We start from the raw sequence: 15,557 nt of genomic DNA, 5'->3' as shown, positions 1-15,557 counted from the left end.
AAGTGCAATGTGATGCTTGGCATTTTGTGGAAACACCAAAAATGTCAACTGGGGAGACTGAGAAAAACATGAGGGAAGACGATGCCATTGGAAAATAAGTGTAAAAGAGGATTAGTATAAGATGAAAGACCCATGTGCATAAATTAGACAAATATGAAATGTTGGTGGCTTGTGATTTATACTGCTTGGAAAAAATATCCCATTGTTTGTACAGAAGTCTGTTAATTCAGGATATTGTCAAAACCATTGCACTAAAATCCTTCCTTTTTGTCAGTATTCTTGTCAATCTTATTCTGATAATCTCAAGCATGAGTTTTAGGAATGGTGGGTCTGGGGCCTGGAAGACAGAGGTTAGAGGAGAGAGGAAGGGGATGGATGGACTTAGTATATTTAAGAGGAGTTGAGGGTTCTCTCATCTCATGCTGTGCATTTCAACTCTGTTGCTATTTTTAGGTGAGACTCCATTAATTATTATGAGCCTGAAAGGGAAGAAGGAGTCTCTAAGGAAGCTACTTGAGGAGGTGGTGAGGAAGGCAAGAGGCCCCCCCCCTCCCCCCCACGCCTGTTTGCCTTGGTCAAGGTAATGATAGGAAATGTACTGGCTGATTGTGTGTGGGAAGGGATTATTTTATCTAAATGGGGATTCATTTATTTTCCCCTACATTTTCCTTTACTATTTTGTCTTCTTTTAAAATTTAAGGAGGTAGGCCAGTCTGTGCTCACTGCCTCATGGAAATTATGTGGTAAAAGAAAGGAGAAAAAAAAAGATTTCTAAATCTGGCTTGTACGTTTAAAAACCATAGACACTTGGAAGAACAGAAATGACATATAAACAGAATGTTTGGGAGAAAACATGCTTAAGGGCATTCTTCCTCCTCAGCCTCACAAAGTAGAAAAGATTTCTTGGCTGTATCAGACACTACTAGAGGTTGCTTTCCCAATAGCCGATTCCCAAACATAAATCCTCAAATCTATCCAGTTACCATCTCCCTTTCCCCTGCTTGATCCAAGGGTTTCTGGGGAGTCTGGCCCCAGATCCAGGTACTGGATCCTGACTGAGACTGCAGATGCCCAATCATTTCAGGCATGAGACCCAATGCCACAAAATGACACAAATGGGCAGTTTTCCTCAATTTAACAAGAGATACCATTGTAATTCGGTCCCTTTTCTGCCTCTCAAAGTGTTGTGTCTGGAGAAGATGCTTAGAGCTGCTGCAGCCATCTTGCTCCCAGCCTGAGGAGGAGGCAGGCACACAGATGGGAGGAGTCAAAAGAAGACCCAAGAGAAGCGGTATCTAAATCAAGTCAGGATGATTGATGCCAGGAGTTTTCTTACCTCTGAATTTCTTTTTAAGTGGTAATATACACTTCATTATTATTTAAGGTATTTGAATCTGCTTCTTTTGTGTCCTGTGGCCAAATGCACCCTAACTGGTACACTGGCTGAGGAGAGAAAGGAACATGGAGAAGTGAAGAGAGAAGAGATACTAACAGTGCCTGCAACAGGGGATTGGCCACAAGGGATCCCCACTATTGGAAAGTATTCCACATCTTTAGCCCACTCAGCCTCTGCTCAGGTGAACCCCCCACATCTCCTGCACTCAGGCCATGCCAGTCTTTCTCAGAAACATCTGGTGAGGATGTGCCTCTCATGGCAGCCAGCATGAGCCCTTAGGATTGTCCAGCAGAGTCTCTACATTCCCCTAAAGCGGAAGCAGTGTTACATATGTTGAGACATGCAGTTTATACATGTACGTGGGTTGGATTTTTTTTTTAAACACGACAGGGAGGAGCTACCTCAAGTTACCTCCTTACCCTTCTCTGTCAAGATTATTGTATCTTTGAGTGCACTTCTTTCTGAAAGGCATTCCCAAGTACAGCAGCGTCCAGCAAGTATAGCCCTCCTTGACTGCAGACTAGCCACCAGAAATCTGGACTTTCCCCATCTCTAGTTTCATTCTCGTGGATTTTGGCTGCTTGGTACTCCTCTTACTTGCAGTATGCCACTTTCCATTTGCTTGTCTGTTGTTGATAGCCATCCATCCCCTGACACTATGTTTTGCATCTTGAAACCGGCCTTAGATGACCTCACCATTTGCCTCCCTCCCTGGGTAAACAGACACAGATCAGCACGGCTATTATCCTGAGGTTCTTCCCAGATACTAGATCAAAACAGAAAGGGTCATCTAAAGGCCATTTCCTTCATTTGCCTAATCTTCCACCTCTGGCAGTCTTTGAAGATGATATAGTTCTTAGGTTGGCATTGGAGGGGGGAGCGTTGGGAGAAAGGCAAGATGGGATGGGATAGTGTCAAGGTCAAATTATTTTTGTGGGAAGGGAATCTGACCAATTAAAGAGGGAAGAGTGAAAGTGAGTGGGGGGAAGGTGGCAGGGAAAAAGAAGAAATGAAAGAGGCTTAAAGGGGAATTGATATGACATTTGGGAGCACATCTACAAATGTGTCCTAAGAGAAGACCATGAAATTAGGCTGCCTGGATGTGTGCTGTGGCTCCCTTACTTCTATGTGTTAGTCTTTGGGCAAGTTTTTCAACTTCAAGTCTCAGTTTCCTCATCCATAAAATGGGGATAATAATGTACCCACTTCATAGGGGTATTGGAAAACTTGAATGAAATAATAGAACTAAAGCACTAAGAACATTGCTTGCCACAAAGAAAGATACAATAGATGTTACTTTTATCATCGTTATTTTATATGTTGAGAAAAAAAAGATTTCTACCCTACCTAATTTTTAAAAATTTTATCTCAAAAATAAAAACTGCATATATTTAAAGTGTATAACATGATGACTTGATATACATATACGCATTGAAATGAAATTGTGGTATAATTATATAATGGAATACTATTCATACTTAAAAAAGTACATCCTGCCATTTGCAACAAAATGGTGAAATAAGACAGACATGGAAAGAAAAAGATTGCATGATTGTACTTATATGTGGAATCTAAAAAATTCATATCCTACTTACTTTTAAAAATTATATGAAGAAGCTTAATACTATTGATTGACCAATGGAAAATTTCTACCTCTTATTATTGGATTTATAAACTAAAAATACTGTTCATATCATATTGTTCAAAATAAATTTTCTATGGCAATAGCACACCAGTCCCTTATAGTTTAATTTCTTCCTTCTGCCATATGTAAATTTCTGATTTCAACATCTGCCTATTACTTTCCACTTCTCTGGTATACATGAATGTGGAATATTGGAAGACAGTTATGCCCTTTTTAAGTGCAATATAAAATTTCATAAAAATTACAGCAAAAAAGCCTCACATGGGATATTTAATAACTTTTGTAAGAGTCATTAAATTATAAAAATAATACCATCTGTAGTAAAAGGTATCAGATTTGGCAGGAATTACTAAAATTACAGATTAACCCTAAGTTTCCCTTGTTTTTCCATGATAGTATCTTTTAGTTACAGGCCCATTATTTTCCAAATGTAACTGAGTTACTAAGTTAAAGGCCAACTGGGATTTTCATTATTCTTTCTGTTATTCATCCACTCTCTCTGAGCTGTTCATGGGCAATGAAATGCCTAAAATATGTACAGGAAGAAGAGAAGTAGAAGAAAAGAGCCTCAGAAATGAATGAGCAAATAGATCTGGAATAATTGGGAGGTGGTTGTGGTGCTATATATTATTTTCTATGGGTAATAAGTGGTTTTTAGACATACTTAAAACTGGGAGAGACACTATAAATAAAAATCTATAATTGAAGTCAACATTTTATTTGATAGTTACTTCTGTTTTTTTCTTTCTTTCTATAAAAAGAATCTTCCAGGGGTGCCTCAGTGGCTCAGTCGGTTGGGCGTCCGACTTTGGCTCAGGTCATGGGTTTGAGCCTCACGTTGGGCTCTGTGCTGACAGCTCAGAACCTGGAGCCTGCTTTGGATTCTGTCTACTTCTCTGACCCTCCCTGGCTTGCACTCTGTCTCTCAAAAATAAAGAAACATTAAAAAAATTTTTTTATTAAAAAAAAAAAAAGGAGCTTCCATTTTCCCAAGCCCTAACGTTGAGTTAAACCAGAGGTAAAGATTCTGGACTACTGGAGAAAAAGGGGAATCAGGAGACATGATCTTCTGCAGGTGGGCAGCCAACAAGGCTGCTTCCACAGAACAGCAATCAGGCCTCCTGTCACTTGTGGAACTCAGAACCAACTGAGATGGGCATCAACCAGGGAAAAACACTTCCTTTCTAACCAATGGAACTGTACTTGTATGAAATGATGCAGAAAATGGATGGCAGGAGACCTTTCCAATTTGTTATTTATTAGAGAATAGGACTTCTATTTCTATCTGTCTGACCTCTGAGACATCTTTGCAGTAACTGAAATACTGTGATGGATAGTGCTGACTCTAGGAGTCTTTGAAAAATGTTTTCCCTCTGGCCAAACATACAAGTAGAATTAATTTTCCATATTCAGGAACCAGATCCTATTGATTTTATATGCAGATGTGCTCAGCCAACCATCAGGACCTCACAGCACAAAGAATATTTTTTGAGGCTCCCCCCCATTGGAAGAGTGTGGACCCACTGTGGGTCATGCATGAATTTCTAGCACAGTGAGAACTCAGGATTAGGTTTGCAGATATCGGCACACCCCAGCTTGTCCAGGGATGCTATGATGTGGGTGAGCAGGAGCTCTGTTACTGGCTGAACTGTGTCCCTCCGAAATTCATATGTTGAAGTCCTAACCTCCAGTACCTCAGGAATGTGACTCTATTTGGAGATGGGGTCTTTAAAGATACAATTAAGTTAAAATGAGCTCAGTAGGGTGTGCTGTAATCCCATCTCATTGGGGTCTTTATAAGACGAAGAAATCTGGGCAAAGATATGCATGGAGGGAAGAGGAAGTGAAGACACAGGGAGAAGGTGGCTATCTACAAGCCAAGGAGATTCTCAGACTTCTGGCCTCCAGAACTATGAGAAAATCAATGTCTGCTGTGTAAGCCACACAGCTGTGCTACTTTGTTATGGCAACCCTAGAGCCTAATACAGCTCTATTTGCACTATGTTAAACTTCATTAGACAATCCATGTCTACACTCAACAAAGGCTGTTCCCCAGCGCTAAGACAAGGTGCTCTTTCTACCTCTTGGCAGCTGGGGAGAGGGAATCAGCCTAAGGAGAGGGATTTGGTGACCATCCGCTAGACCAAGGGCCCCTAGAGTTGGGGAAAGGGAGAGGGCATTATGAAAAGAAGGCTCAATTTTTTTTTTAATAGAAAATCATCCTTTGTTTTCTTTTGCAAAACTTTACATGCTCACTGTAGAAATAATGGGAAATACAGATGAAAAAAATGGACAAACAAAATGCAACTATGATCTCACCACTTGGAGGTAACTGTTCATACATTGTTGTAAATCTTTCCAGACCTTTTCCTATAAATACATGAATTTACACACACATACACACACACACAGCACAGCAAAATGGAATAGTTTGTTTTTTTATGACCATCTTTCCATGTCAATAATTTTTGATTTATAGTATCATTTCTAATGTCTGTTATTATTTCATTATATTGATTATATCCTAGAAATGGAATTGGTGGGTGGGATGTGTCCAAGCCTAGGCATATGTACAGGCTTTTGATATATGTTGCCAAATTGCCTTCCAGAAATGATGCATCCATTTATATTCAGAAAGTCTATTTTGAGTGCAACATAAAGCCCTGTAACGGGTAACTCTTTACTCAGCTGTTCATGGGCTTTCAGCCAAATTCCTGGGGAGGAGAATGTGGAAACCAGAGGACACTGAAAATCTGTGTTGCCAGTGACTCAGGACACTCACAGGCTTGATGGGGGAGTGTCCAGTGCTGGTTGAGGGGGCATTTCCTACCTCGGTAGAGTGATAGGCAGAGTGGAGCCTGGCAGGATGTGTATGTCCTGTGGCCAAGACGGGAGCTGCAAGCTCCAGCGGGAGAGGCCGTGTTGGGTTAGCACCTAGGCATCTACTGGGAAAGCATGGCATCCATGGAGTTGTGGAGAATGAAGAGGTGTGAAGAGGGGACTCATGTTGCTCACTTGATAGTGGGGATCATATCTCTGGGGATCTCTGAATGGGCTGGGAGGGACCCTTCGGCTGAGGTTCCAGGGATATTACTGCAGGGAGCCTGAGATCACTGAGATTATGACCCCTGGTTGTTAATTTTATCCCTCAGGCTTTCAGGGCCTGGGAAAATACAGGTTATACCAGGGAATGAGTACAGAAGGCCCGATAGCCTTTGCAGTTTTTATGCATTAATGGAAGATGCTGTTTGACTTTGGTTCTTTGCCCAGTATAAGAGATCCCAGGGGGGCATACTTAAAAGGAAAAGCAAGCTAATCTTAAATGAAAAAGGAACTATTTTATTTTATAAACATGAAAATTATACGGCACTCAATAAAATGTGTTGGCAAGTAAACTCCTGACACATTGTATGATAAATAAAGTAGGCTAGCTCCTCTTGGGGGAAGAACTTGAATTCTACTTATCGTTAGATTAAGAACTTTCTACAGGAATCTTTCTAGGGAAGATAAACCATGGTCTCTGATTTACTGGTGGATAGAGCATAGTAGAAAAGGGAGTAGCACCTTCATTGTTGTCCAGAAAGGGATTGTTACCCTTCTTACTGTGTTTCAAGACATTCACAGAGCACCTGGTCATCTTTGGGCCATGGACCTTTGCTGGTCAGACATAACCTATACATGAGAAGGACAGTCACATTGATCTTGATATGGACTTTGAGAAAGAATAATGTATTGTAGATAAGAGTGAAGAATTAACAGCAGTTTGACTTCTTTGTGATGTAGATTTAGCTGCCAAAGTTGCTCCCAAAAGTAAACTTATGTTCTGTACATTTGCCCAAGGCAATGAATAAATTTCCAATAAAACAAACAAACAATTCTTTCCTTGGGGTTGTTTTCTTCTATCTTCAAGTGGTACCATGGAGAATTAATTACTTCATAATCTTGCTCATGATAGCTTATCCAATTAAACATAGTTATGGAAAAACAGGGCTTACCGTCTATCACTGGTTTAGGCTGAGAACTTTTGAGGCGCAGCGAGGGCCGGAAGCGGGTTCGGTCGTTGAAGCTCCAGCTTTTCTGCACTTTGGTGGGGCTGCCCTCGGCTGTGATGTCGGTGCTCGGGGACCTCCTGTCACCTACTGAGGCTTGTCTGCTCTTAATACTCTGGCCCCTTGGGCTAGCCATGCGTACTCGCTCCTTAAAACTTAGCTTCTGACTGTGGACAACAGAGGCATGATTATTCCATTTCAAGCAATCTCTTCCACTCCACTTGGGTAAATACTTTGATGAAACTGTATATTATATTTCAATAGTGTTTTCAGCGAGTAGGAGCATAGCAATATATTCTTCCCTTACTGAAAATCTGAGCTTTATTTAAACTCTCTCTTTGCATTCATTTGAGCTCAAACACACTAGACAGGTATGCACACCCTTCCTGGATTCCTCATAGAAAGGACTGAGATCGGGCACGGTAGTTTGTACACAATTACCCTGGAAACAACCAAGAACTGGTTCGGTATTTGCTTTAGAAACAGACTTTAGCTTTAACCTCAACTTTAGAGATGAAAAAAAAAGTTATTTTTATTTGGGAAAATATCTCTTTGTGATTTCTAAGCCTTTCTACAGGGATGACAGTTACATATACATATATATCTACATTCTGCATGCATGTCATATTCCAGGCAAGATTACGATATCCATAAATTCATGCAATCTCGTATCAGTTGGTGGTACTGCATACATAATATTAAACATACAACACTTAACACCCATTTCTTTAATGCTCGCATTCATTCTTGTGAGACAAAAACCACACAATGTAGAACAGCCCCAACATATAATGAATGTGATGACTGATTAACGGAATGAGATGTTATGTTCACTAACACAATTTCCTGCTATTAAACAGGTTATTGATTTGCTGTGGCAGCTACTGGTAAATTATATTTGTTCAGACATTCAGTTCTCAGATGCCAGCTAGGACTGAAATGCTGTGTGCTGATCAAGGAAGCATCAACAACAACAAAACCCAAAGTGCATCTCTGTGCTTTCCTAATCAAAAGATGTAGTGTGATGTGGTGGGAAGGGTAGGCTGGAGTCAAAGAGACTTGAGGTTTGGAGTCCTCAGCTCCAACATAAAGATGAAAACAGCAGCGTTGCTAAGAGATTTTTGTGGGAATCAAATGAATGGTAGGAATTGTCGTGTACCCATTTTGTTTGTGTTCTTGTTTCATTTCTAAACCACTGTTACTCACTAGAAAGTGACACTGTTATCCAGTGACAGGCCCAGGACTCTATAGGGTCTGAAGAAATGAAGGGTGAAGGGTCTGAGGGCAGTAACTTGGAGCAGCCACTCTGAGATGCTGAGATTGCAGTCATGCTGCAGCCTTTGTGGGGCATGAAGGAGGCAGTGTTCTCATGGACACGGATTATCTGAGACGAAGTGGAGTCCTTGTTTTTTCCACTTACCGCAATGTCCACTGTCCCCAGCTGCAGCATGCCAACAGCAAATGTGTTTAGTGGATATGTGTTTTGTAGCTAACAAGAAACAGTAACATTTATTTTTCCATGCCTAGTTGCTTAACAAATGATATTCTAAAAAGACACCACATTTTATGTGTTTACATGAAGACAAATCAAATAATGAACTGCGGTGATCAGAAAGTCCTGGTAACAATAAACAAGTTGACCATGCAGCTGACAGCCCCCCCTCTAAAATGCAGACATAGCTAAGTCCAGCGTGACTAGCTGAAGGCACATGCAGGGAACAGGCCGGGCAGTTTTGTGATGGGGTCAGGTGGGTTCAAGAATTCTTTAAAACAATCGCATCAGTCAAAGGCTTCCTTTGTACTTGACAAATGCATGATTAAATGGTAGGTCACATTAAACAACAGCAACAATAACATATAAAACTGCATCTTTTTATGCTCCGGTTAGGTTCTTCACGTCATCCCAAACCTTCAGATTATTTAAACAAATCCTCAAAGGGACAGGGCCCAAAATGTCTACCCTTTTCAAGCTTTTTCTTTCTTTCTTTTTTTAAATAGTAAAGATTTCATATCTCTTCAGTTTCAGCACATCTGTTCCATCATTTAAATTTATGATGATCGGGTTCAGGAACATATGCTCAACTCTGCACCTTTATTTCAATTAATGAATGGCTCAAGTTTACACAGCTATCATTACAAGTATTCTCACTATACTTCATCTAATTGATTATCTTTTCTGGAGTTAATAGATGCTAATTACTACAGAAGGCCGAGTTTAGTTAATATCAAATCATTTTCTCAAACTTTAAAGATTTATCTCTTTCTTATACTAACTAAATGAAGAGGAAACTGATGAAAAAATCATAAAACCATTTAATATGAAATTTAGTTTTTCCATTTAAAAAATTTCAATTACTGAAGAAGTAAAAAAATCTAAAATAAGCATCAGTGTCACACCTGGCATGGTTTATCTGCAGTAACAAAACATTTAAAAGCAATTGCTTCTATGGAAATAGTTTTTAAAAGTTGCCTCTATGAAACATTTTGATATTATCTCTAATAATCAATGGAAAGTGAAAATAATATTAGTCTCTGAATCTTAGTACTATTTAAAGCACTTAAAGTTGATAGAAATGAATTCAGGTACTATTTCCCTTTTTGTCCTTCTCAACTGCATGAATATTTATTTGCCAATGTCTATACTAAAAAATAGCAGAATTATTTTTAACTGAATCCAACATATTACCTATGAAATTAGAAGAAAAAAGATGTAATGTTTTCACTCTCTCTTTTGACATAATTGTATGAAAGTTAAGAATAAGATCTTAACCCAGAACTTTTTAACCAGGCAAAAATTTTGTTCTCCAAAGCAAAGACCTGTTCTTACAAAAAGCTCACTTTTGTTAGTTTTTCTACTTCTTTTCCCCTTTGGAAATCAACAGAGCATCTTGTTTCGATGACTATTAACTTGATTAGATGAATGTTATTGAAAATGCACATTGATTAAAAATATAAACTCTTTGCTGGTCCATTGAAGTTTGCATTATTTTCCTGCTTTTTTTTGCCACATCTATAAACACAATTTTTTGAGGAAGATTTATGTAACAATATTTTGAGGAAGACTGTCAAAGATTATTCCCAGGAGACCAAAAAGGTGGTCTCTCTCTGGAGAAAGTAACCAAAAGGACATCGTGGTCATGGATTGCGGCATCTTTGAGTATGCAGTCCCACCTTCCCATCTGAGGACTATAGTGGGGGAGCCTGCACAACTACTGGGAATTCTGCAAGGGAATTCTTCTCTCTCTAGGAACCAGATGTACAAGTTACTCAAATGGCCCAACATGCAGGCTACTACCGGTTGTTCCCTGCCAGGGAACTATGTGGCATTACTGTAACCCCAGAGTAATCCTCTTGGACCTAGAATGCTATAGTTCTTGTTATCCTTAATTACGGTTTTAGCCCTTCATAGGATAAGCATTCAACAAATTCTCGCCCCAGGCACAATATGGCAACTGAGCCAAAACCATCCAGTGCGTGCGGCAGCTCAGCAGTTGTCCTACCACAAGGGGGCGCCAAAGGGGCTGACTGCCAGTGCTGTGCGGGACCCTGCCTATTTGTCCCTGGGGTAGAGTATCAAAGCAGGCAACAGGCAACAAGGAAAATTACAAGCGGGTTGAAAACCTCATTCAAGAAGTCCTTAGGAAGAGTGAGTCTGAGCAGGGCTCAGGTAGGATGGCGGTGTAACCTGGTCATGCACCTGAGGTTAGTTGGCATTCTCAAATTTCATGTCAATAGCCGGGATGCTGGGTACCTCTGCTTCCGTGAGGTGTACATTCTGAAGAGCTTCTGCTTATTACTACAGAACTTACTAGGAGTGAGGGAAATAGAGCAGCACATTACTAAGCATTTCACCACCATGAAAGTGCTCAGGGATTTCTTTTTCTTTTTAGAACAAAGCCATTTGACTTTATTGTTTTTCAGATATAAGTATACAGACTATTTAAGCAGTGAGTACTAACTATGCAGTTTAATCGTGCTGCTGGAAATATAACCAGTGCTCTTAATGGTTAGGCTGAAATAACTGGATGTGAAATAGGGCATTACAGATGATGGACATCTATGTGTTAGCATCTGATTCATATGAAAATTAAGAAGATAAATATTTTAGAAATAGCAATCCTTGTAATAAATAGCAATGCAACAGAGTAGAAATGAGGAACAAAATATTTCAGAACTTAAAAAAATAAATATTTATAGGAATCAATGAAGTTGATACCATTAATTGCTTTGAAATATTTAAAAAAAGTTTATTGATTTGTATAAGACACCTGTAGTTATAGTTAATATTGGTAAATAATTGTCAGAATACATGCTCAAAAAAGTCAGAAGAAAAGATTCTAGGTCACTAGCTTGTTAAGAAAAGTTTCTTACTGTAAGTCATATGATGTGTTTTTAAAAGACTAAATCCTTTCCCTCTATCAATAAATGAGAACAGAAGGAGAGACCATTTTCAAAAGATTATTTTTGAAACAATCTAACATTTTGCCCATAAGGACACAAGTTGATTATGCTGAAAAAAGAAGTCTAGTCTTACTTAGTTTAACAACACATGCAGATCATTCTTTGCGCACAGAAGAAAGAAAATGTAAATAATGGAAAATAAATGCAGACGAAATACAAGAACACACAGTCTTTTCTGTCAGCATTCTAGAGTTCTCTCCTAAGAGCCATTCATCTCAGAACCTTATGAAGCCAACCACATAGGAGCTATTTGGACAGAGCACTCGGTGGATCACAGCACAAGATGATAACATAATAAAAGAGTATCATTTATGCTTTAACTTTTAAGACATGCATCCTTGTAACAGTCTCACAAGAACCTGTTAAAGCAACTTTAGATAGTCTACTAAGAAGTCTGACAGAGTTCTATTTAAAGCTATACACTGTGATCAAGGCAGCTTAACTATGGAGCAGGCACATAGCCAACAATTGTTGATTAAGGAGACAGGGTAAGCAGAGGCAGCGAGATTTACAGATCATCCCTAAACCTCCATTGGCATGATCTATTCTCGTAGCAATAAAAACCTAGTAGGCAGGAAGAAGTAAGAGCCTTTTTGTGGCAGTGTGCTCTCGACGGCTAACTGACTTTCCTGTCAAGGAGGAAAGGAGGAGGACATAAAACCTCAAGGTGAGAATATTGGCTTAATCTGGTTAGATGGTTTATAGGTAAATTCTATTTTTTGACAGTGACAATTTATACTAAAATGGAAAAACTATCCAGTTTAAAAAATGAGTTGGAAAATTCCTTAATGGAATGATTAATTGCAATAAAATCAGTAAACATATTCACCACATATGAGATTAGAACTGTTTTGGTGGGAAGACAGAGGAAAACAAATGAATAATTAAATGATGCCAAACAACTTTCATTTATGGTCTAAGTAAAGGAAGAACAGAGCAGGCTCCATTGACACTAACGGTAATGTACCTGACCCTGTACCAAACAAAGACACATTATTTTAACTGTTGTTCAGCTGAGCTCTTGAAACCGTTGGTTTGCATTTTAAAGAAAAATTTTGGACCTGTCACGAACAATGCAAAAGCATCATGGAACTCGATGTCTTTCCCTAGCCAAAACATCATAGATACATTTTGTTTAAACATACCCTAACCTCAGTGTAGAAAGACAAAAATCTAACAAGAATATTCCAAAGCAGGGAACCTTGTTAACTATGGGGGTAAATGAATGTGTGATGCCTCACTACATTCTGCAGAGAGAAAAGCCTCTCTGTGTATGGCCTGGTCATTCAGAGGTAACAAATGCCAGGCACCTGGAGAGAGTTATTGGCTACTGGACTAACCTCATCTACACTTGAATTACTCCCAGTTCTTAACACAATGAAAAACCATGTGGAAAGATTTAGGAGACTCTAGGCTCTGAGATATCTGGAAGATAACAGAGTTGGCTAAAGTTTCTCTCTTCTGCTTCTCTGAATCACCATCAATAACCCTGTGGCCCCAAACACAGTGAGGGGCTTTGCACTGGGGTGGTGTTGATCAATCCACTTGAAACTGGGACAAGGATTATCAATATTATTAGTCTAAACCCAGATCTGCTCTCGTCCAAGAAACAGTCCTCATTCTAAATGCATTTTCTTTTGTTTGTATTTTGCTGGAGTAAGGGCAAATTTGTTTTTCTTAAGGTGGCACTGTTGCTGTTGTTAATACAATAGTCTTTTTGCATTCATTATGCAGTATTGGAAATTCCATTGCCTATGGAGCACAACAAGGTGAAAGCTAACCTAATGTTAAAATGGGAGTTTCAGCTTGTTTCCTTCAGAATGAAATGTTTTAATTTTTTCATTTTCTCTCTTTTTATGTATTTCCTTTTTCTCATTTTTGTTGGTGTTTTTCTTCATAAAACTACTTGAGGTCAGGAACATTTAATTACTCCATCCAAGAACTGTATATTGAGCATATTCTCTGTCATAGCTTTACACAGGGTGATAGGATACATAATTGGGGGATAGAAGACCTAAGTGTATGAAGTATGAAGAAGCCTCAACTAAGGCACGTGTGCTAAATAGTAATAGAGGACATGTTTCACAGTGGTTTTCCAAATGTCCATGACCAGAGAGAAGCAAGAAATCTCTGTTACATAGCTCAGTGTTTCTGTATATGTTCAAAACTGAAGGTGAGTTATTTTTGACACCCTTAGTCACAATTATGTAGAATAAATTTTAACGTTTTAGGTATATGTGAACATCATGAAATTAAAAAACTTTGGTTGTTGTCTTTTTGAATCACAACAGCGGACTAGGAGGTTCCTTGTTGGAGTGAGGAGAAGAAGCTCAACAGTGACACTTTAGTTTTGTCTTTACTTTCTGCCTTGGTGACATTGGGAAAAAGTGCAAGGTCATGTGTCAACCCAAGGGGACCCTTCCCTCAGGACTGCCATAAAGAATCGCACTTTTGAGCATTTTTATGTAACTCACAAGTTTCCCTTTTAGGCACCAATAGCTCTGTTTTGGAGGATGAAACCAAGACAGGTCACCTTACTCTTAGGCAGCTATGGAGTTTGTGCCAAAGATTTGGAGTTTCTGCCTTTAGGATTTGGAGATAAATTACCCTTTGTAAATGGATAGCTCCGGAAACAAGGAAAACTTTTCAAATATCATCAGACTAAAAGAGCTTATAATGGCTATGATTCATTTTGTGTAACTCCTTTCAGGTAAAATTGTCATGACAGAAGGATGGTGGGGTTTGTATGGATGGAGTCTAGACAAAAGAGGACTAAAGGGTCAGAACTGGCCAGCCTGCCTCTGCTAGAGTCTATACAAAGAATGTTCTGAGTCTGATGACCAGAACCTCTCTTTAGGCAGAAATATCTATAAAGTGGAGAACACCAAATCTTCAGGCTTTAAAACTTTCTGGAAGTATCATCCAGGAATATCCAAAGACCTTTGCTCTAACTCCTTGTCTACCAAAGAAGAGAAGGGTCTTTAATGCCACCCTGGTGTAGGCTTACCTACCCCAAAGGAGTGTTGTGCATCCTACCACATCTGTCTCCCACGATAGGTGCATTTATGTTTTGGCTTGTGAATCTTTTTAGGTGTTAATTAACATAATGCAGAAATGCGTGGGCCAGAGTCTCATCACCCCAAGTGAACTTCCAAAACTAGTTTCAGTACTGTATACATGTATTGCAATTAATGTCATTAGTAGGACAGTACAAAACTAAATGAATGATCCTTGGACTCCCGTTGGTCCCCACTGAGGGGCCAATTCTGTGCGGGTGGGGGGTGGGCAGGGAACACCGGTGTTCCCTCAATACTGAAACAAACAGAAGTGACTGGAAAAAGTTTTTTCTTCTTCCCTTTCAGGCACCTGGGTTTCTTCTGCTGGTTCTGCCTCTGCTACTCCTCACACCATCAGTGCTGAGATCCACCTGGCTCTGTCCTTTGAAGCTTTGCTCCCAAATTCAGATCCTTCCTGGCACTTACTAACACAGAATAAAATGTTCTCTTTCACCTCCTATTCCCCTATGTCTAACTCTCTGCTTTTTAATCTGATAAAGCATTTCCTTGAAAGGCATGAAAGAATGACCATAAATTACTTGAAGTTTCTGGGAGGATTATCTTCTTCTTAAAGGATGGTGGGTGGGTGAGGGGGGCGGGTAGGGGGAGCTCTTCTCCTGAAGCATGTCACCTGAGTAAGCCTCAGTGCTTAATGAGCTGGAGATGTCACAGAAAGATTGTTCCTACCTTCTATACACAGTGTTCCTTTTGCCAAAAAAACCCAATTTCTTATTCTAAAAGAAGGACCCTGAAGAAGGGGAATATATCTTACACTGCTTCCTGGAATTTGAATACTTGGGTTAAGACTTCTCTCTGAGAAAATGGTAGCATGAAATAACCAAAAGCCGTAGTTACTATTTTTCCCCAAGAATGTTCCATGCCCTGCCGATTGTAAAAAGCAGTGAGTGAGTTACGGAGACACTTATGCTTCTAAGGGAAAAAAAAGAATC

At 39.5% G+C, this 15,557-nt stretch overlaps 1 protein-coding gene across 1 annotated transcript in view; it reads right to left on the bottom strand.

Moving 5' to 3' along the window:
• KCNQ5 (potassium voltage-gated channel subfamily Q member 5) overlaps positions 1 to 15,557 on the bottom strand; it is a 513,631-nt gene that overhangs the window by 55,430 nt on the left and 442,644 nt on the right. Inside the window, exon 9 of the mRNA XM_042986660.1 lies at positions 7,037 to 7,257. Coding sequence (XP_042842594.1) covers positions 7,037 to 7,257 — 221 coding nt within the window. The remainder of the gene's footprint in view (positions 1 to 7,036; positions 7,258 to 15,557) is intronic.

This window comes from Panthera tigris, chromosome B2, assembly GCF_018350195.1.
Source record: "Panthera tigris isolate Pti1 chromosome B2, P.tigris_Pti1_mat1.1, whole genome shotgun sequence".
NCBI lineage: Eukaryota > Metazoa > Chordata > Mammalia > Carnivora > Felidae > Panthera > Panthera tigris.
The sequence above is the reverse complement of the archived record's forward strand: the minus strand, read 5'-3'. Positions and strand labels throughout refer to the sequence as shown.